We start from the raw sequence: 24,541 nt of genomic DNA, 5'->3' as shown, positions 1-24,541 counted from the left end.
AACCACCCTAAATATCATTATAGATTACATGTATTGGCACATAAGAGTAAGAATCCCAGTATCACCGAAGAGGCTTTTGCAATCTCATCCACAGAGCAACACACTGAGAGATATTTTTAAGCAAAATGGGAAAAGAACTGAGTTCTTTAGTTAACTTATCCAGATGTGGGTGCAACCTTAGTTATTCATCTTGAGAAAACTTGTGCTATTTAAGTGAAAGCAAAGGGCAGGACAACATCAGTTATGAAAAGTTTCCCTTTCATCGCAGTTCATTCAGGTTTGTCCACATGATGGGGAAATAGTGGTATTTGTGACAAGGAAGCATTTACTTATCAGCAAGTGATGTAGAAACATCTAAAACAGGGCAGAACGCACAGAAATTAAAAATTATATCAAAGGAAAAGTTTAGTACTTTCAATATTGCAGCCCAGTCAGCAATCATGATAATCTAAAATATAAGAAACTATCAGCCCGGATTCAATCAAGGCTGATAATTTCTTATATAAAAGGAGAATTTGACTGAGAAGACTAATAAATTATGAGGCTGGGTAGCTGGCCAGCATTTACCTTCAAGAAGCAAAATGTTTAGCATTTTTGATTGACACATATAAAAGCAATGGCATTATTCAAACTTTTGGAGCTAGTAGTTCCTTCCTTGGCGAGGAGAGGGGGTTGTGATAGGAAAGGTTAAAAAGGAAAGCCAGTCACTCAGACCTCCGGGTGAGAGGGACCTACCTGTAGTTTTGAGCTTGCAGCTGGTCATTGTTCACTACACTCTATAATATTTTGACTGGGCACCTGCCAGTCATCTTCAGGTAAGCCATTGAAGACTGAAAAACACTTCCCTGATCTTGCAATTGAAAGTGTTTTAAGCACACTGATAATTTGTGATGGGTGATGACAACTCAAAGATTGTAAATACAAATTGGTATGAGTGGATTTATGATAAATTGAATGCTAGAAAGCTATCATTCTTCCATCCAACTAAAACAGCCAGGACAGGCAGATAACCATCTTTCTCTGTTTCTGTAATAATTTGGATGTTCTTATGTATGGAGCTGAGGTGATGTAAAAACTCCTTTAATTTGTCTTCTCCATGAGAAGTAGCATCCACATTCTTCCAAAATACAGTTGATTTAAGGGCCACTGATCCTAGGACTCTCTCCTCAAAGTTCTCCACAAAAAGTTGGGTCTGTATGAGATGGCTCTGTTGAAATACTGTGGTGTGGAGTAAATGGCAAATGTCTGCAAACCAAAAACTTCTTTGAGTACTCAGTTTGCTGGGAAAATTTTTTAAATCACAGTAAGTACACCAATAATGTACTGTGTATGAATTTTCCATATCCTCTTTGATATTTGATAATAACCATATGAATTCTTACCCTTCAATAATTTAATTTCTGCTCCAATTACCTATCCATTAGCAAGAGCAGATATTGCCAGCAGGGGAAGCAACTGTTGAAACTAAGTTTTCAGAAGCAGCCACAGGTCGCACTTAATATTTTTTGTTTACAAGTTTCACTCTTCAAATGAACAAGAGCATCATCAGAATATATACAGTAAAACACACAAATTGAGGGAATACAGAGAACTTACATGAATGTTACAAGAAGTACACATTCTGTTTTATGTATAGAGACTTATGTTTAAAGTTGGCCGACAGCACTAAATATTGCATTTAATGTTGGATGACAGCAGTAAAGATTAGTCTGGCTGTGCTATAGTACCTAAACTTACTTTTAAAGTACAGTAGGAAATGATGACATTGGCAGCACCAAAGATTAAATTGACTGAACAACAGAAGCCTAATTGTGACATTCGTGGTACAGAGTATCCAAAGATAATTTACTATTAGAGGAAACACAATTTACATTTTAATCATCTCCTTTATGGGTGTGTGTATAGACATCTCATATTTGTAAATATCTGCTTATCTCTCAAAATACATCTGTAAAAATTACAATATCTTTCAAAATACATTATAAAATATACATACTTAAAAAGGTATTTTTTCAAATATCCAATCAAAATTACCATTTTCAAAATATTTATGTTATGATAATATGGCAGGTATTATATTTTGGTTGCTTATCTACAGCATTTCATCAAAATATAATACCTGCCACATTATTTTAATAGACATATTTTTAAAAAATGATTATTTTCATTGCATATTTCCATAGCCTTTTTAAATATATATTTTTTATAATGTATTTTGAAAGATATTGTAATTTTTACAGATGTATTTTGAATGATAAGCAGATATTTACAGATATATTGATTCATCCTATAAATTTTCCAGATAGTGGGATACAGAAAACACACACACATTAGCTTTATTCGCAAAGGTTCTTGCAGTAGCTGCACTGTCTTGTTTCAAGTTATTTTGTATCTTAAATGATATAGAAATTTTTACTGAATAGAAGCAATGAACCAATAAGAATGCCCTAGGGTTTTACAATAGAGAAAGAATGATGCTATGTCTTTTACTTTATGCAGAAGACTTTTGTGAATTTGTATAGTGCGGCTTACTGTGGGGGTTTTATAGGCTGATGTCCTTATTGACTGGACATGAAACTTTTCCTTTTGTCTTGTATCATGTTCATGGATATTAAAATTTTCATTTACATGTTTTAAATTCTTTCTAATACATTTACAGATTCCTAGTATATACATACAGGGAAGAGGAAGAATTGATTACTTTTGAAAGAGGGGTTTGCAAGAATCTGTTTGTTGAGCATGTTGCATTGCTCTTAACGGATCTTTTTTTGAGTTAAGAAGATGACTGAACTCGGTAGTGTATTACCCCAGAATATAATTCTGTGCAGTAGGATACTGTGGAATTGGGCAAAGTAGGCAGTTTGGACAGTGCTATAACTTGCTTTGGCAGAGAGGAAATGCAGACTGTAGCATATTTTATTTTGTGTTCCATTAATTTTTTTTATATGTGTGCCATTTGAAGTTATTTTGAAGCCATAGGCCTAAAAAATTTGTTTCTGGATAAGATGAAATTTTGTTGGAGTTTATTGTCACACTGATGCAGCATGCATCACCTTTTAAACAGAAATTTTGAATGTTTGTTTTTGTGTGTTTGTCATAAGTTTATTCCCCTCAAACCATCTATTTAGCTCTTCTGTAGTCTTATTAACAGTTGTCTGTTGCTGACACGGGGTATTTCCTGTATTTAGGATGTTTGTGTCATCTGCAAAAAAGTGTTTGTTTGTGACTAGGTCTAGATCATTTATATACAGGAGAAAGGGGATTGGCCCAAGAATGGATTCCTGATGGACTCCTTTATTTAGAACTTCTGCATCTGAGAACCATGTCCTGGTGTTTTCCTTTAGTTCTTGTTTTATTAGTATATTTTGTTTTCTGTTCATCAAGTACAAAGTGAACCATTTTAGTGCAGTGCCTCTAATGCCATAAACTTGGAACTTCTCCAACAGTATGTTGTGGTCCAGTATGTCAAAGGCTTTACTTAAGTCTAAAAAAAGGCCAGTGGCTCTTTGTTTTTCGTCCATTGCTTGCACGACATTTTCTATAAAATCATAGACTGCACTGGTTGTTGATTTATTTTTCCTGAATCCATGCTGAGAAACAATGAGAATTTTGTTTTTCCTCTTGGAATTTCATTAATCTATTATACTTTACTTTTTCTACGATTTTACTAAAGCTGGTCTATAGTTTTCTACATTTGTTTTCTCTTCTTTCTTATGGATAGGGACCACTTTAGCAATTTTTAAACTGCATGGAAATGTGCCTGTCAGAGAAGATGAATTTACTATATCTGCAAGAGGAAGTGAAATGGTTTAATGCATTGCTTTGTGATGTAATCAGGAATACCATTAAGACCTGATGACATTTTCCTGTGAGCTGATGCAGCACTGATGATTTCATCTGGGGTTGTTCCATCAATGTAGATTGAAGAGGAACATGAGTGCACTTTTTTTTCCTTGTATCTGTTTTGTCTCTGACAATCATGGTTAAGAGCGATATTTTCCATTTTATGGGACACTTTATTTGCTTCCTTCTTTATGACTTTCCATGCTGCTTGGCTTTTATTTGTTGTTCCTGTATTTGAGTAATTCTCTTTCCCTTGCATTTGATATTTTGACCCTGTTATCCATAGCTTTGCTTTTTTAGTTATGCCTCTTATTTCTTGTGTGTTGAGGGGAATGCAATTTCAAAGTAATCAATGAAGATGCTAGAGAATTTCTCAAACTTTTTGCTGGTGTCATTTTTATTTGCAACACTTCTTCCCACCTTTCTACTGATAACACGGAGTTGAATGTTTCTATATTGTGTGTATTAAACGGTCTTGCTGTTATAGTTCCCTTATTATTCTGGTTGGGCAGTAAATGACTTTGAATGGTGACAACGTGAGCTTTGTGATCATTAAGGCTTGTACTTATACATTTGCAGTACAATTTATATTCACAAATATCTGTTACAAGGCAGTAGCAATAGTTTTTGTGATTCTTGTTGGGATTGTTAGAGTCTGTTTTAAGTTGAAAGTATCTGTGAGGTTGAGCATGAGTTCTTTTCTTTTGATGGTTCCAAGAAAATCAATGTTCAATTCCCCACAAAGCAGTATTGATTTTTTGTTTAGTACATATTCAAGCTTATTTAGAAATGAGTCAAAATTTCCATCTGGGGTGCAATAAATACATACTACAAGTGTATTTGCCTCACTGACTTCAAAGAGTGCCAGCTCAAAGTCTCTTTCTGCACTGAGATGTTGAAACTTATTGACTGATTTATATTTTAGCCCATGCTTGATGAAAATTGTGGTACCCTCAATTTTATTGCTGTTTCTACAGAAATAATTTGCTAGTGTGTATCCTGGTATAGAACAAAAGTCAATTTGATCATTATTTAGCCAGTGTTCTGTAATGCACAGAACATTAATAATGTTAAGTTCTATATTTAGCATGATCTCTATGTCTAAAACATTGTTTGTTATTTTGATGGCAAACAGGAAGATGTTTGTTGCTGTAATTTATTTGATTACCAGTACTGGGATTTAGATTAACATTTGAGACTCCTAAGGGCATTTTTATTATATCACTGACCTCCTCCTTGCATGGTAATGATGTGTCCATTAAAAATCATCTATGTGGGAGCCTGGAGTCTTCTTCTGCATTGATGGTCTGCTTCTTTTCTTTCAATGTGCTGTGCACCACTTCTGCATAACAGGGATATGATTGCTGTTTTGGCGAACAGAGAAGATGTGATGATTTATCTGTTTTCTTTGATGCTGTATGTCTTATCTCCAATTTCTTGACAAAACATATGTTTATTTTTTCCAAAACAGGCTGCTTCCCTAGCCCATTTAAGTGTAGTCATGTCTCCATGTCTAGTGTGGAACCTATGTCCTATACCACTCAGATCAATGGCTTCTATGTTTTCATATTGTGTGCATATTTTTAAGGGTAACACATTTGCAGCACTTATCTCTCTGTTTACACAGGACCATGGTGGTAGGTCATATCGGTATGGAATAATCATTAACAGGACATTTACATGAGTAAAGTGTCCTAAAAACTTCTTTAATTCATCAGCAGCTTTACTATACCATGGACATTATAAGTACTGTTGTAAAGTCAGTTTAATCTTTGGCACTGTCAATGTCATCATTTACTGCTGTACTTTAAGCATAAGTTTAAGTTCTATAGTACAGCCAATGAAATCTTTACTGCTTTAAGCCAACTTTAAATGTCAGTCACCATAGTGGAAATAGAATACACTTTACATAATGTCAATGCAAATTCTCTGTATTCTCTCAATTTGTATATTTTACAGTGTATATTCTGATGATGCTCTTGTTCTTTTAAAGAGTGAATCCAGCAAATAAAAAACACTAAGTGCATCTTGGGGCAGTATTCAAAAACTTAGCCTAACTATTAGTCTTTGCTATCCTCCATCTCCTTACAAAATTGCCCTATAAAAATCTATGTAATTGATGATTGCAATACCATATCTATCTCACCTTTTTTCTTCAGTTACTTATTACATTATAACAATACATATACTTTCGCAGGTGGCGTGACTGCGTATTTACAACTAGCAGCTCACTGAATTTCGCTGTTGGATATGAATATGTAAAACAATTTTTTGACGATGAAGCAAAGAAAAGTGTAAGTATGTGATTTTAATTTTCTTCCTAGTAAAATGTTTGCTCATTACATGTTTGTTTGGTGATTATTTTTTAATTTAGTTTATATGTCTTCTGTACTTTGTTAGATAGCTGTAATCACAATGTCACAGAAAAGTTATGGTCAGTCCTTACCTTCTTTAAGACAATTCTGAGTACTGGTTTAGGAATGAAGGTAAACATTCACTATGTAGTTGGGGCACTGAGCAGTCAACAGACACATAAACAAGACTTAAAACATTGCTGAGATTTTTGACAACACACACACACACACACACACACACACACACACACACACACACACACACACACAGGGCTACAATTGCCTCAATACTGAGCCTGAATATGAGTCAGCCAGGGGATGGTATGGGAATGTGGCACTGGTGAGCTCACCCCAGCACAGCACAAGCACGGAGAGTTGTGTCTGCTACACAAGGATGTGGAGGAATGGTGTGAGAGTGTGTTCCTAATGCTTCCCATATCATCCAAAGTGATGTTCACTGCCTACCAAATCTACAAAATATCCTTATGCCACCCCTTGCCATGTCCCACTGAAAGACACAGGTCAGGACCTGGCCAATCCACCTGCCCACAACATCCTGTTCCTGTCCTGTCACAGGGCACACTGTGCACTGTATGAGGAAGGGCCACCTCTGAAAGTGGTTGTATAATATCTGGTTCTGCTGTAACATTTGCACAGACTAACTGCCCAACCAAATGAATGCCTGCTGCCAGACTGTGCTGTGCCAGGGAGAAAAGCAGATTATTCACTGGAAGAAAATGCTGCAGAGCGCAAGATATCTGACTTCTGTGGTGCCTACTTGACAACTGGGCCTTATCAGCCCAGCTTCTTTGAATTACTTGGATGAGACTTGTCCTTATGACACATCTCTTAATCCTGCAACTGTCCTAGCTCTTTCCTCTCTGGTGTCACATTCCTGTCATGTTGCCTCACTGCCCCTCCTTTCCAGCCATCAGAAACCACAGAAACCATTCTACCTCCCCCCCCCCCCCCAAATCTTCAGTCACCCTCCCACCTCCTTTCTCCCTTCACCCACTTCAATTGACACAATCCTTCACCCCAGTTGTGATGGTTTGCCTTCTTTATTTCTTCATTGATTGTCTATGGTGTCAATGTACTGCATTGCTACGCTAGCTGAAAAATGGTGTTTGTAATTCCGACACTGACTACTGTAAATAATATAGCCGACAGGTGCACATTTGCGTTTCACAGTACATTAATTTCACTGTTTACAACCCCCTAATAATACACAGTTATATGGCCAGTACACTATTGTTTAACTTTCGATAAGCCTCATTAATAGTTTGCAGGCAAACTTATACATATTGCTACAATAGTTCACTATTGAACATGTATGAGCAGTAATAACCTAACCACAAAGTTCACAGTTTTTGAAGGATAGAAAGGTACATATGGAGCAGACACTGTCATTATTTTGACACATGGCCTAATTGTTAACAACTATTTCACAGTTGAGTTGAAGAATTGTTGTTGTTTTAACCAACACAGGTTTCTCATCTGAAACTCGGGCGTGGACTGACTGTCTCATGACCAAAAATCAGGTCTTTATATATCCTCACAATAATAGGTACTGAAACTCCACACTGTTCAAAGTTAAAGTTACAGAAGTTACAATTAAAACTTAACTGATTAAACTAACTGAATACATCGAAAAATTCATTCCTTTTAACAGTTTCTTCTACTATAAGGCTTAGGCCGAATTATTATTTGTTTAAATCACAAAATTAACAAATGTAAGTATGCAAACAATACTTCTGACAAAACAGAAAAGTACTTGGGAATTAATTAAGGGCTGGCTTTGCTAACATGTTATCAAAACAGAGCTAAATAGATTCTTTAAGAATACTATTATTTGTCCCTTCAGATGTTTATAATTACTACTGAATTTACATTTGTTTATACGTCAACAATAAAATTTAAGTTACAAAACAATAACTGATTTCACTGTATAATGAAAGTTTTAATTAGGAGTAGTCAAAATAAATTAGGAAATCAATTAAATACATAAAAATAAGCACAAAATTAGATCTTGTGTTATATTCTTTAAAACTGCAGGCCAACCCTTTCTTTTTTGAAAATGCAGATTATACTCACCTATGTTAATGGTAATTAGTCAGACATGAAAAAATGAATTTTAAGATGACAAAACAAGAGGGGAAGTAAGAGTATCCCACCTTGCTTCGTCACATCATCCCCTCATTGGATTGACCAGATAGTTATTGCAAAAAGCTAACTGGGCAATTCAATGACCACAAGTGACACCACAAATTGGGTTTAAAATCTACACACAAAAAATATTACATAAGAAATCTTATCAAAACTACAGTACATATGTTTTTTTTTTTCAAATTTATGCTTATATGAACTGGTCATATGAAATCCCCATACAACATATTTACATACAGTGTATTGCAAAATTGCACAAAATGTCTACGAGTTACACTTTTACAAAAATTAGCTATCTTCATCATAAGTGGTGTCCTTTTTTTTTTGTAAGCAAAGATACATATTAAAGATACATATCATATGATACAAGTTGTGACTTACTTCAAATAATAAATCCTCATGGGTTACAATAGATAGAAAATTTCACTTGCTCAGTGTTTAGTATTTTCCAGAAGTACTTTCACACTTTTAATGAGCTTTTACACATTTTCTCACCAAGTTGTCCACACTTTCAACAGCCCAAGTGGCAGTTAGTAAGGAAATGCACTGCCATCAGTTCCCTTGGAGGTGGTTCTCCTATGAGACAAAATACCGTACCTTAGTACACTCTCTTTTACATCTAACGAAGTCTAAGAAAAAAATGTTTCACGCCAAAAAACAATATTATATACTACATAGTTCTCATAACATTACAATGATTAGTATTAAAATTGATTGACTGTAGTATGAAAGGTGGTGACTATAAAAAAAATTAAAATCAATTACACATTACACTACAAAACATTCCTCTAAGTCATAAATGTCTGAAGCTGGTTAAACTTATAAGATTTGGGTCTCTCTTCCATTTTCAAAATAGCAAATCTCAAGATGTGCAGTAGCATAGATTTACTAATCATTATGTTATAAAAAAAGAATAGAGTCACCACCACATAACTTAACTACTATTTAAATCAAAATTAAGGGGATGGACATTATACCAAATTATCACCCCACTTCTCTACTCAACTCTCTGCACTACTCTCATTCAAAAAGAAAATTAAACCCTCACAAAACCACAAAAGATTACCCAGTAGTTGACTTGTCAGAATATTCACAGTACCACAGTTATCAGTTAATCAGCAAACTTATTGTTCTTCGTTCCAGTATTTTCACTTTAAGTTCGTAATTCCTCAGAACACAACAGAAGTTTTCAGATAATGTATAGATCCAATGATGCAGCATTACATTACTGGTACCTCACTAAAATATTGCTCTTTCTGTTAAGCTCTGGTTCCCCGCTGCAGTGTCATGAATTTCACAATGTCCACAGTACCTACGGTTGCCTAGATCAAATTTTATGCTCTCAGTATAGTCACATCACATTTGTTTGTACACAGTTATCTTTTGCATTAATCATGTCTGTCAGCTCCATTATTTTACTTACATTTCTTACCTTCTTAACTAGTGGAGTGTATTCTCAAAAAATATCCCTACTGCAGAGTCAGGCTCCCTAACCATTAAGACCCTAACATTATTCATTATTTAATTATTTCATTATTGCTTCATTATCTAATAAATGAACTCCTGCTGTCCTTACCCAATGCAAAATTGACTCTGCTGAGAAACACTCTACAGTAACAGATCCTTATGCTAAGGCAAACTTAACTCTCATTACCAATCAGACAAAAATTATCACTTAGAAAAACTATTACTTCACTGTAATCCATCAAATTGCTTGAGATTCTGACCTGAAGGGTGATATACATACAAATCTAGCTTACTGTTTCCACACACATTACTCCAAGCAACTATGTTTTAAGTTGGAATTCCTTAATGCTAGAAAAGCCTGTACCATGACAGATAGATAGTTATCTCCACATACTGATTGCAGTGAACATAAAAACTTCTATTATACCACAGTTACTATTAATACCTTAGTATTTAAGATGGTTTTTACTGCATATTGCCTCTGTTTCTGCACCAAATTATACTAACTTTACATATGAGCTGATTACTTCAGGTGTTAATTATGGGTTTTTGATAATCTGCACCTTCCCTCCACATTTGCTGATACCTTCCATTTTCTGTTTACCTTACCTCTTTGTTTGACAGGACTTCTTTGATCGTGGTACCAATTTACTTTCTTCATCCTCTTATGACTCCATCACTTATAGCTAACACAACATAAGAGAAACCTTTCCTACAATATTTCTGTTCTAAAGTATGCTGCTGCACCAAATCACATGACAGTCAAAGAAAGAATGTTTATGATTCACTTATAAACTACGGATAAGATAGAGGAAGATTTTGACTGCCTCAGGAAACACGTAAAATGAGACAGACAGCTGGGGTAAGCAGTATCATCGTGTAATGAACCATGGACCTTGCCATTGGTGGGGAGGATTGCATGCCTCAATGATACAGATAGCCGTACCGTAGGTGCAACCACAACGGAGGGGTATCTGTTGAGAGGCCAGACAAACGTGTGGTTCATGAAGAGGGGCAGTAGCCTTTTCAGTAATTGCAGGGGCAACAGTCTGGATGATTGACTGATCTGGCCCTGTAACACTAACCAAAACGGCCTTGCTGTTGTGGTACTGCAAATGGCTGAAAGCAAGGGGAAACTACAGCCATAATTTTTCCCGAGGGCATGCAGCTTTACTGTATGATTAATGATGATGGCGTCCTCTTGGGTAAAATATTCCGGAGGTAAAATAGTCCCCCCTTCGGATCTCCGGGCAGGGACTACTCAGGAGGACGTCGTTATCAAGAGAAAGAAAACTGGCATTCTACGGATCGGGGCGTGGAATGTCAGATCCCTTAAATAGGCAGGTAGGTTAGAAAATTGAAAAAGGAAATGGATAGGTTAAAGTTAGATATAGTGGGAATTAGTGAAGTTCGGTGGCAGGAGGAACAAGACTTTTGGTCAGGTGAATACAGGGTTATAAATACAAAATCAAATAGGGGTAATGCAGGAGTAGGTTTAATAATGAATAAAAAATAGGAGTGCGGGTAAGCTACTACAAACAGCATAGTGAACGCATTATCGTGGCCAAGATAGACACGAAGCCCAAGCCTATTACAGTAGTACAAGTTTATATGCCAACTAGCTCTGCAGATTATGAAGAAATTGATGAAATGTATGATGAGATAAAAGAAATTATTCAGGTAGTGAAGGGAGACGAAAATTTAATAGTCACGGGTGACTGGAATTTGACAGTAAGAAAAGGAAGAGAAGGAAACGTAGTAGGTGAATATGGATTTGGGGGTAAGAAATTCAAGAGGAAGCCACCTGGTAGAATTTTGCACAGAGCACAACTTAATCATAGCTAACACTTGGTTCAAGAGTCATAAAAGAAGGTTGTATACATGGAAGAATCCTGGAGATACTAAAAGGTATCAAATAGATTATATAATGGTAAGACAGAAATTTAGGAATCAGGTTTTAAATTGTAGGACAATTCAAGGGGCAGATGTGGACTCTGACCACAATATACTGGTTATGAACTGTAGATTAAAACTGAAGAAAGTGCAAAAAGGTTGGAATTTAAGGAGATGGGACCTGGATAAACTGAAAGAACCAGAGGTTGTACAGTGTTTCAGGGAGAGCATAAGGGAACGATTGACAGGAATGGGGGAAAGAAATACAGTAGAAGAAGAATGGGTAGCTTTGAGGAATGAAATAGTGAAGGCAGCAGAGGATCAAGTAGGTAAAAAGACGAGGGCTAGTAGAAATCCTTGGGTAACAGAAGAAATATTGAATTTAATTGATGAAAGGAGAAAATACAAAAATGCAGTAAGTGAAGCAGGCAAAAAGGAATACAAACATCACAAAAATGAGATCGACAGGGAGAACAAAATGGCTAAGCAGGCATGACTAGAGGACAAATGTAAGGATGTAGAGGCTTATCTCACGAGGGGTAAGATAGATACAGCCTACAGAAAAATTAAAGACACCTTTGGAGAAAAGAGAGCCACTTGTATGAATATCAAGATCTCAGATGGAAACCCACTTCTAAGCAAAGAAGGGAAAGCAGAAAGGCGGAAGGAGTATATAGAGGTTCTATACAGGGGCGATGTTCTTGAGGACAATATTATGGAAATGGAAGAGGAGGTAGATGAAGATGAAATGGGAGATATGATACTGCATGAAGAGTTTGACAGAGCACTGAAAGACCTAAGTCGAAACAAGGCCCCGGGAGTAGACAACATTCCGTTAGAACTACTGACAGCCTTGGGAGAGCGAGGCCTAACAAAACTCTACCATCTGGTGAGCAAGATGTATGAGACAGGCAAAATTCCTTCAGATTTCAAGAAGAATATAGTAATTTCAACCCCAAAGAAAGCAGGTGTTGACAGATGTGGAAATTACTGAACTATCAGTTTAATAAGTCACAGCTGCAATATGCTAATGCGAATTCTTTACAGACGAATGGAAGAATTGGTAGAAGCTGACCTTGGGGAAGATCTGTTTGGATTCCATAGAAATGTTGGAACACGTGAGGCATTACTGACCCTACGACTTATCTTAGAAGAAAGATTAAGGAAAGGCAAACCTAGGTTTGCAGCATTTGTAGACTTAGAGAAAGATTTTGACAATGGTGATTGGAATACTCTCTTTCAAATTCTGAAGGTGGCAGGGGTAAAATACAGGGAGTGAAAGGCTATTTACAATTTGTACAGAAACCAGATGGCATTTGTAAGAGTCGAGGGGCATGAAAGGGAAAAAGTGGTTGGGAAGGGCGTGAGACGGGGTTGTAGCCTCTCCCCGATGTTATTAAATCTGTATATTGAGCAAGCAGTAAAGGAAACAAAAGAAAAGTTCAGAGTAGGTATTAAAATCCATGAAGAAGAAATAAAAACTTTGAGGTTTGCCGATGACATTGTAATTCTGTCAGAGAAAGCAAACGACTTGGAAGAGCAGTTGAATGGAATGGACAGTATACTGAAAGGAGGATATAAGATGAACATCAACAAAAGCAAAACGAGGATAATGGAATGCAGTCGAATTAAATCGGGTTATGCTGAGGGATTTAGATTAGGAAATGAGACACTTAAAGTAGTAAAGGAGTTTTGCTATTTGGGGAGCAAAATAACTGATGATGGTTGAAGTAGAGAGGATATAAAATGTAGACTGGCAATGGCAAGGAAAGCGTTTCTGAAGAAGAGAAATTTGTTAACATCGAGTATAGATTTAAGTGTCAGGAAGTCGTTTCTGAAAGTATTTGAGTGGAGTGTAGCCATGTATGGAAGTGAAACATGGACAATAAATAGTTTAAACAAGAAGAGAATAGAAGCTTTCGAAATGTGGTGCTACAGAAGAATGCTGAAGATTAGATGGGTAGATCACATAACTAATGAGGAGGTATTGAATAGAACAGGGGAGAAGAGGAGTTTGTGGCACAACTTTACTAGAAGAAGGGATCGTTTGGTAGGACATGTTCTGAGGCATCAAGGGATCACCAATTTGGTACTGGAGGGTAGCGTGGAGGGTAGTAATCATAGAGGGAGACCAAGAGGTGAATACACTAAGCAGATTCAGAAGGATGTAGGTTGCAGTAGGTACTGGGAGATGAAGAAGCTTGCACAGGATGGAGTAGCATGGAGAGCTGCATCAAAACAATCTCAGGACTGAAGACCACACCAACAAGAACAAAAATGAATCCAACACAGATGGTTGAACTCCTTACTTGCTATTTGCACAAGAAATTAGTCTTAAATATTGCACCGATGCTGAGATTTTGAATCACCCACAAACTGCAATCCTGCGAATTCCACAGTTAGTAGGACCTCTTGTTTCACACTCTTTGATAGATTACCAGCAGCACCAATAATTTTTATTCCAGAAATGTGCATCATCACTATATCCTCTGTGTTCTTAATAGATTCAAAAGATGCCTGTGAAAGGACCCTCAAATCACTACCACTGTCCAGTAAACAGTTAACATGTATACCTTGTACGATTTTTGTTATTACAGGGTGCCACACTTTCTTCTTTCTTACCACATTGCCATTATTATCACTACTGGATCTGTCATTGCTATCATTGTTACAACTACTGTCAGAATCAGACCCACTATAACTTTCTCTCTGTTTTAGATTTTGTACCACTTCCATGTTTATCTGCATTTCAGTCAATTTTGAATCTACACTTTCATTTACGGTTTCCAGTTTTTCCTCTACCATTACTGCACACTTGGTTTCTACCATTGTTTCAAAATCATTTTTAATTTGATCGATTTGGTTCTCAAGTTTAACTCTACTTTCAGCACAAAATTTCTTGGAAGCCTCCACCCTCCTACTATAGTCATCACAAAGTTTCTCTCTCTTTTCTGTTCATTTACTACTTATCACTGCTAATTTCTCATTAGTGTTATGTACTACTTTCTTTATACTATTTCCCAACATACTAATGTCCTTTTTCATTCTATTTTCCAACCTACTAATGTCCTTTTTCATACTATTTTCCGACCTACTAATGTCTTCTTTCGTACTCATATTACTCAAACTACACAAACTACTCAGAATTTACCTTAACACCACTTCCAAATTTTCGTCTGCTATTAACTTTTACCCTTGCTGACTTTTGCTACTAGGTTCCTCCAACTTAACCTTAAATATTTCATCCACTTCAGCCCTGTTTTTGTCCATTTTACCCACATCACCATACGGTGTATATGACACTTTCATCATTCCATCTACTATAGGAGTTTCATCCCTATCATCCCAAATTACATTCATGTTTGGTTTATAGTCACTATTGTCTGCTGAACCATTCCCACTTAAGTCTTTCTGTTCATTTAACAACTTAACCTCCACAGCTTTGTTCTCAGTCACACTATCTCGTTTGTTAAGGTCTCTCATTATGTATCACATAAAACAACTTTTGCTATGAAATTACCTTATTCTCATTCACTCTTCTTCTGCTGCTCTGTAGGTGTCAACTCAACCTGTATGGTACAGCTGCGGCAATTTGTAACTCTCTCGCCAAGGCATCTTGTTTATCTATGGTCAGTTGGGGCCATCTGCATGCTAATTGGCTACTCCTGTACTCAGTGTCTACTTTCATAGAACCCACTCGATGATTGGTTGCTGTTATACTGTGGCCATGAAACCCATGGGCTGATTAGCTGTTACAGCACTGCACTGTAAACCGCAGTTGAGTTCACTGTTCAAAGTTCACGAGTCCTATTTTTTGTGGCTACATACAATATTTGTCACCTGGGGCACCACATGTGATGGTTCGCCTACTTTATTTCTTTGTTTCTTGTCCTCAGTGCTGACGTACTGTGTTGCTACTCTGGCTGAAAATTGGGGTGTGGAAGTACAACATTGAGTACTTTAAATGATGTAGCCGACAGGTGCATATTTCCATATAACAGTTTTTTACTTTCACTGTTCACAACCCCCCAATATTACACAGTTATATGTAGCCAGTGCTCTATTGTTTAACTTTCGATAAATCTCATTAATAGGTTTCAGGCGAACATACACATACTGCTACAGTAGTTGACTGTTGAACATCTACAAGCAACAAAAGCTTAACTACATGGCTCACAGATCTTGTAGAATAATAAAGTACATATGGAACAGAAAATGTCATTGTTTAACACATGGCCTAATTGTGTTACACTTATTTTACAGTTGCGTTGTAGTTGATCTAACCAATACAGGTTTCTCATCTGAAACTCGACCATGGACTGACTGTTTTGGGACCAAAAATTTGGCCTTAAGGCATACTCACAATAATAGATACTGAAACTACACATGGTTTGAAATTTAATTCATAGAAATTACAATTGAAACTTAACTCATTAAATTAATTGAATACACTAAAAAATTCATTCCATTTCATAGTTTCTTCTACTACAAGGTTTAGGCTGAATTATTTGTTTAAATCATGAAATTAACGAATATAAGTATGCAAACAATACTTCTGACAAAACCGAAAAGTACTTGGGAATTAATTAAGGGCTGGCTTTGCTAACATGTTTTCGAATAGAGCTAAATAAATCCTTTAAAAATACTATTAGTTGTTCCTCCAAATGTTTATAATTAGTATAGAATTTATATTTGTTTATACATCAACAATAGAATTTAAGTTGCTAAACAGTCACTGATTTCACCGTATAATGAAAGTAATAACTAGGAATTGTCAAAATAAATTAGGACATCAATTACATACATAAAACTAAGCACAAATAAAATAGAAAGAAACTTCCACATGGGAAAAATATATTAAAAACAAAGATTCCAAGACTTACCAAGAGGGAAAGCGCCGGTAGACAGGCACAATAAATAAAACACACAAACACACACACAGAATTTCTAGCTTTCGCAACCGACGGTTGCTTCTTCAGGAAAGAGGGAAGGAGAGGGAAAGACGAAAGGATGTGGATTTTAAGGGAGAGGGTAAGGAGTCATTCCAATCCCGGGAGCGGAAAGACTTACCTTAGGGGGAAAAAAGGACAGGTGTACACTCGCGCACACACACACACATATCCATCCGCACATACACAGACACAAGCAGACATTTGTAAAGGCAAAGAGTTCGGGCAGAGATGTCAGTCGAGGCGGAAGTACAGAGGCAAAGAAGTTGTTGAAAGACAGGTGAGGTATGAGCGGCGGCAACTTGAAATTAGCAGAGGTTGAGGCCTGGCGGATATCGAGAAGAGAGGATATACTGAAGGGCAAGTTCCCATCTCCGGAGTTCGGATAGGTTGGTGTTGGTGGGAAGTATCCAGATAACCCGGACGGTGTAACACTGTGCCAAGATGTGCTGGCCGTGCACCAAGGCATGTTTAGCAACAGGGTGATCCTCATTACCAACAAACACTGTCTGCCTGTGTCCATTCATGTGAATGGACAGTTTGTTACTGGTCATTCCCACATAGAAAGCTTCACAGTGTAGGCAGGTCAGTTGGTAAATCACGTGGGTGCTTTCACACGTGGCTCTGCCTTTGATCGTGTACACCTTCCGTAATCTTTGACAAGGGCAGTTTGGTTGAACCTGGGAGTGGGGCTGAAGGTGAGGCCTTTGGATAGGACAGAGGTCATGAAGGGACAAAGTGAGAAGCAGAGATGCACTAGAAGAGTACAAGAAAATGAAAAGCAAGCAGTCTAATAAATTAAAGCTTTCCTTTCTATCTCTCCCCTACTTCTCTCCCTCCCCTCACCTTTCTTTCTGCTCTTCAATTTCAATGTCCTTTCATTTTTCCTGCCGTTAAACTGTTCTCTGGCATTCTTTCTGAGAAACTTCTCAAATCAACCATCAACCTTGAGGCAGTATGCATCACTGTAACACTTTATACTAGGAATCAAACCAAATAACTCAGTCAGTTTTGGTGATTAAGATTAAAGTTCACACCAGCCAACCACCAGTCCAACCATTGTCAGAAACTAGAAACTGCGTCATGACATTGCACCCAACCTGCACCAAGATCACTGACTGCTTGACGATAAACCCCTTTACAGACCAGACTTGGCACCAGCTGACTACTTCCTAACCCCAAAAGTGAAATCCTCTCTCAAAGAATGCCAATATGTGTCGTCAAAGAAGCTTGCACACATACCTCTAAGGACCCTCCAGAATCTGCCTACCAGGGAGCCTTTGAGTCATGGAAAAGTTGCTGAAAGAAGTGTGTCAATGCTCAAGGTTTGTACCTTGAAGCACAGTAGGAATATCTTGAATAAATCTATTATTCTGAAACTTTTCCTGATAATTTTTATATGAACCCGTTACAACACAGAAAGCAATATTAAAGCTGATATGCTGTTCTGCCTGCCTTACCGGTTTTGTTCTTAATGCTCATGCTTTCAGTCATTAAACTTCCCTAGTTACCGTCCCAATAACACTAACCACTCAACAGAAGAAAGGGCAGCCATCTACAACCTAAAGACTGACGTTACCTGCAGACAAAGGCTTCATCACTGTCATGATAAATCGCAGTGACAACCTGACAGAAAGCATCTGCCAACTGTTTGTCTCCCCCACTTACAAACTGTGTCACAGTGATCTCATCCCAGAAGTCCAAAGTAACCTTCAATTCCCACTGAAATCCTTAAGCCCATCTAAGAAGCTGTCTCCCAAACCCATCTCCTTCCTCAGCCAACTGACTTCTTGCACACCCATCTTATAAATGCTTCCCAAAACCCTAAAATCCTGGATGCCCCATTTCAGTTGATTACTGTACTCCCAGGGAAAGAATTTCCACTCTTGTCGAACAACACCTGCAACCAACTGTGTAGTCTCTTATATTTAAGACAGAAACCACTTCCTTCATTAACCCTTCCCCATCCCCGTACCATTACCACTATCCCCACACTGTTACCTGTCACTGTAGATGCCACCTCCCTATACACCAGCATCCCCTGTGCTTATCACTGGAAAGCAAATTAATATTGGTAGCCCAGGTTTTTACTGATTTGCAGCACCAACAATGCATAAACACCACAGAACGTCTCTGCCTTTGACTCACAGTGTGTACGTTGCACCAGCCACTTAGCCTACTCTGCCACAGCGGACAGGGGCTTTCAGCGGACAACAACATGACCAGCAACCACGCTCCACATATTGACGTTCCTGCATGAGGTTGGCTCAGCTGATCCCACATGCAGTTTGGTGATACAGTGCTCAACTGCTGGGTGCTGTGTGATCACTCGAAAGCAAAGCATGATCTGCAGTAGGCACATTGGATCACCTCACCTTGCTACATATGGATGAAATGTCTTAAACACCTTTGACCACATACACAGATAATATTTTCTCATTGACGTGGATTCGGACATGAGTGTCTCATGCCTTGAACTTTTTCCATTGATGAGCGTCACACCTGCCATCCATTTCTGGATGGTGAATGACTCCTCTATTACCATCTGCAGATCTTGGTGTATCAAATAAGTGCCCAAGAAAGAAGGCATTGTTAGGCTATGTGGAGACTACAGGGCCCTTGAATGCCAACACAATCATTGTTAGCTATCTGATCCCAAACATTCAAGGCTTCACCCACTTCCTCGCAGGTGCTTCAGTTCCCAGCATCTTAAAATTGCAAAAAGGCATACCTGCAGATATTGACGAATGAGGAGGAAATTGAAAAGACAGACATCATAATGCCACTTTGTTTCAGTCAAGTGGTCTGCCTGTGATTGTGAATTATTGGCAGCATATGAGGCAGTCAGACAGTTTAAAACTGACATGGAGGGCACACTACTCACCATTTATACAGACTACCGATCTTTGGCTGATTTGATATGCAACCCTCAACATTTACATCATATAGACTATATATCACAATTCACTACTGATCACAGACAGCTCCACTGAGCAGACAATGTCATCACAGACCATCTGTCAAGAATAAATGCCATCATCAAACATGTTGACTACAACAAATTAGCAGAGGCACAGTTGCAAGACTGACAAATTAGGGCCTCTTTCACAATTCTACAACCAATTTACATGCAGAACATTGTCCCATCCCTGGATGCACCAAGCAAGTATTTTGTGGTGTGATGTTTTGCTTAGTCGAATTCGACCTCTTGTGACCACATCAGTGAGGAAGATCATATTTGACCAATCTACTATCTGTCACACCTCAGCATACACCTGTCAACAGGACACATCACAGACTAATTTGTATGGCCTAATGTCAACAAGGATTGCTGAGTATGAACATGTATGTGCATGGCTTACTAGTGCAGAGAAGTGGATCATCACACACAGCCACCACTCAGTCGTTTTGAGATTCCAAAAGGTCAGTTTGAACATGTTCATCTCGACCTGATAGGGCATCTTCCTAAGTCCAGAGGCTATTGCTACATATGCTCACTGTCATTGACCACATGACCAACCAGGGGAAGCCATTCTGCTCAAGACATTACTACATATACAACAATATGAGAATCTGTCGACACATGGATATCATGTTTTGGCTCCTGATCTCTATAACCACTGATCAAGGATGACAGTTTGAATCAGTCCTATTTAACAAACTATGGAACCTCTGAAGTGTATGAGGTAACTGCACAATGACCTACCATTCACAAGGCACTGTCCTCATAGAATGATGGCAATGTACACTTAAAGCTGCCCTTATGAGTCAAGGTGGTCACTCAACGGAAGAATTATTGGGTGTTATTAGATGTATGCATAATTCATGAAGATGATCTCTGTGCCTCCCTCACAGAAGTCCTCTATAGTAAGTTGCTCACTCTGCCTGTAGACTTTGTGCTCTAAGTACCAGTAACAGAGACCTCAAACCCCCCACTTTTGTCACATGAGTCAAGCAACACATCCTATGGATCAGGACATCACCTCCACAGATGCACAGTTCTCTGAAAATATTCACCCATAAGGAACTAGCAGACTGTGACTATGTCATGCTCTGGGATGACACCATCTGCTTTGCTCTGCAGTTACCTTAGACTGGCCCTCATAGAGTCATCAGATGAGGCACTGACACTTTCAACATATTGATTCATGGTAAGACTACCACTATGGTAGTCAACTGCTAAAAACTAGTTTGGATCTTACAAGAAGTCACCTTTACCGATGGTGTACAGAATTCTCCAATTGACATGGCTCCTCCAGTCCCTTCTCAGCCCTACAACACATCACCCATCTCGAACACTGACAACACCTTTGTGTTCCAGGTAGATGTGCAGCCACTTTCTGCTGGACAACATTCACGTCACATTAGCCAATGATTTCCTCACAGTTGAGGGGCGGCATGAGGAATGTCAATGTGAAAACGGATTTATCACTTGAGATTTCTCCTATAGTTACAAAATTTTGAACAATGTGGACATAGCTGCAGTCACGTCACAGCTCTCAAACTGATGGATTCCCCTTCATCATGATCTGCAGGAGATCATGACGACCTGCAACCAATCCTGCAGATCCTGGTGCCACCTATCCCACTGGTTTGCCACGCACACACTCTAGCCCCGTAATGTGAACAGTCACCATCACTCATTCTCATTATGGCCGCCTTCCACCTCATATCAACATATACCATCAAAATGGTACAGAGTGGGATGGACATCATCACACCCTTCCCCCATGTTCAACAAGAAACATCCCAACTGCACCCTTCAGTGGTGCAGGTGGTCATGCGCACAGGACTGAAGATAGTTACAACAGTGGCACTCCCCAGCTATCTCTTCCTCTAATGCCCGCAGACCCAAAGGGGGGGGGGGGCATGGTAGGGGGCTGAGTAGGTTGTGAGAGGGGGCAGTGGCTATGTGGGGACTCTGCCAATGATGGCAGCTGCCATAGAGAGGAAACTCTCTGACTAGCAACAGTGTCCTGGTGTGGTATAGCTGAGGAACTATGATTCATACACTTTTTCTTTCTGAGTATTCTCCAGGTTTTAAAAGCCTACAACAATGCATATGGTGACAAATTAAATTGCTTGTGTGTTCAGTAGAAAGTTTGCTGTTATTAACCTAAAACATATATATGTACTAAAATTGGGTTTTCTCATTATTGCACATTAAAAAGTATTACATAAAGTTTAAAACATAAACACCAAATCATCTACAATCAACTATTTAATTGGTGTAATATTATACTGTTGTTGTTGTCTTCAGTCCTGAGACTGGTTTGATGCAGCTCTCCATGCTACTCTATCCTGTGCAATCTGCTTCATCTCCCAGTACCTACTGCAACCTACATCCTTCTGAATCTGCTTAGTGTATTCATCTCTTGGTCTCCCTCTACGATTTTTACTCTCCACGCTGCCCTCCAATGCTAAATTTGTGATCCCTTGATGCCTCAAAACATGTCCTACCAACCGATCCCTTCTTCTAGTCAAGTTGTGCCACAAACGTCTCTTCTCCCCAATCCTATTCAATACCTCCTCATTAGTTACGTGATCTACCCATCTAATCTTCAGCATTCTTCTGTAGCACCACATTTCGAAAGCTTCTATTCTCTTCTTGTCCAAACTAGTTATCGTCCATGTTTCACTTCCATACATGGCTACACTCCAAACAAATACTTTCATAAACGACTTCCTGATACATAAATCTATATTTGATGTTAACAAATTTCTCTTCTTGAGAAACGCTTTCCTTGCCATTGCCAGTCTACATTTTATATCCTCTCTACTTCGACCATCATCAGTTATTTTACTTCCTAAATAGCAAAACTCCTTTACTACTTTAAGTGTCTCATTTCCTAATCTAATTCCCTCAGCATCACCCGATTTAATTTGACTACATTCCATTATCCTCGTTTTGCTTTTGTTGATGTTCATCTTACATCCTCCTTTCAAGACACTGTCCATTCCATTCAACTGCTCTTATACTGTATCAGAAGATTATCAGAAATAGCTTTATTTCAATTGAGAGTAGATTTGTTACACGTCTCAATGCCATTTAAAACTCTGTGGCCAAATATCAGCATAAATGAGAAATAAAACTGCAATAAACTAAATGACAGGAATATATTCAACATTGAGTTCATTTTAGTGAAAAGATTGCTCTTTATCTTTGTAGTCAAAAAGAAGCTATTATTTTATTGAAGAATTTGTGGATGAGATTTTTGCAGGTTGAACATGTGAAAATTATAGTGAGTATTACAGTGATGTAAAAAAAAATAATCTAAAAGTTCTTTGTTGCTCTTGCAGGTAAGGGTTTATTGCAAATCTTTACATGTCTTCTATACTGCAATATAAATGATTCAAAACTAGCAACTGCATAACTTCTTTCAACACAAATACCTGCCTGCCCCCCCCTCCCTTCCTCCCCCGGGAGCGTGCGCGCACACACACACGCGCACACACACACGCGCACACACACACGCGCGCACACACACACGCGCACACACACACACACACACACACACACACACACACACACACACACACACACACACACAATTTTCACTCATCTGATACATCACTCATCAGCTGATACATGAAATGACAGCTTTTCCTGTAGACTATAGCCAGCCGATGTGGCTGAGCGGTTCTAGGCACTTCAGTCCAGAACTGCACAGCTGCTACGGTTGCAGCTTTTAATCCTGCCTCGGGCTTGGATGTGTGGTATGTCCTTAGGTTAGTTAGGTTTAAGTAATTCTAAGTCTAGGGGACTGATGACCTCAGATGTTAAGTCCTATAGTGCTTAGAGCCATTTGTAGACTATAACTTATCACTAAAGGTATCTTTGTAAATTTATATATGTTTCAATAACCTCTGACGAAAATCCAATAAGTATTTTCTACAAAACTAATACTCTCAGATAAAAATTGCATTTGTTGTTACTAAATATCACTGGTTGAGCAGTAGGAGTGTCACTCAAAGCACATATTGAGTATTATGTGAAGTTGAAACACCTTTACTGAATTGCAAATGATTGGATTTGTGTTATTGTACATGTTACATTTTTAATTTTACTCTGATTGAAAGCGTGCCTCAGAAGGAGGCACCTTTACTTAATTGCAAATGATTGGTTTTGGATTTGTGTTATTATTCATGATACATTTTTAATTTTACTCTGACTGAGAACCTGCCCCAGAAGGAAAAATAACTGTAATTTTTGCACAACCAGGCTTTGGAGATGGTTACAAATATTCGTGAGGCATTTAAGCTGCAAGTGCGTGAAGTAGACTGGATGGATAAACAGACACGGAAGGTAGCAAGTGAGAAAGCAGATGCCATGACAGAGCTTATTGGTTACCCGGACTGGTTTTCAAACAAGACAGCACTGGAACATTTCTACACAGAAGTTAGTAAGAATATTCAGTAACAAGCATTTGAATATACAACATTAAATAATATTAATAAAATTCCTTTATACTTCAAAAAACAAAAGAAATCCAATAATAAAGTATAAAGCACCTATTGAAAAGATCACTTTGTTTAATAATTTTTTTGTGCAGTTAAGTTTGCTTTTTTTCTTAATGTTACTCTGAAAGAAATTTAAAATAAGATTAAGTCTTAATTACTGCAGCTAAAAAAGGAAACAAATAGGGCAAGGCTGTGAGATGCCCAAAGGGGAAAAAAATGTTGTTAAAATCTGAAATTTTTGATATACTGAAGATTGTCTGGAGGATGAGATAGGTAAAAAAAAAGTACAGATGAAGAATCTGAGGGAAAGTCACTCAGAGTTCTATATGGACAGAGGGTGAAGAACAAGAAACCATTTTAAACTATAGAATTTAATCTTAGTTTTTTAAATGTGCACATTTGTCAGTC

The 24,541-nt window shown here is 38.0% G+C and overlaps 1 protein-coding gene across 2 annotated transcripts in view; it reads left to right on the top strand.

Moving 5' to 3' along the window:
* The window catches only part of LOC126354832 (neprilysin-4-like), a 141,982-nt gene that overhangs the window by 67,278 nt on the left and 50,163 nt on the right, over window positions 1–24,541 (top strand). For both annotated transcript variants that reach the window (XM_050004780.1, XM_050004779.1), the window contains exons 11-12: window positions 6,041–6,137; window positions 23,895–24,071. In XM_050004780.1, the coding sequence (XP_049860737.1) occupies window positions 6,041–6,137; window positions 23,895–24,071 (274 nt within the window). The remainder of the gene's footprint in view (window positions 1–6,040; window positions 6,138–23,894; window positions 24,072–24,541) is intronic.

This window comes from Schistocerca gregaria, chromosome 3, assembly GCF_023897955.1.
Source record: "Schistocerca gregaria isolate iqSchGreg1 chromosome 3, iqSchGreg1.2, whole genome shotgun sequence".
Lineage (NCBI taxonomy): Eukaryota > Metazoa > Arthropoda > Insecta > Orthoptera > Acrididae > Schistocerca > Schistocerca gregaria.
The sequence above is the reverse complement of the archived record's forward strand: the minus strand, read 5'-3'. Positions and strand labels throughout refer to the sequence as shown.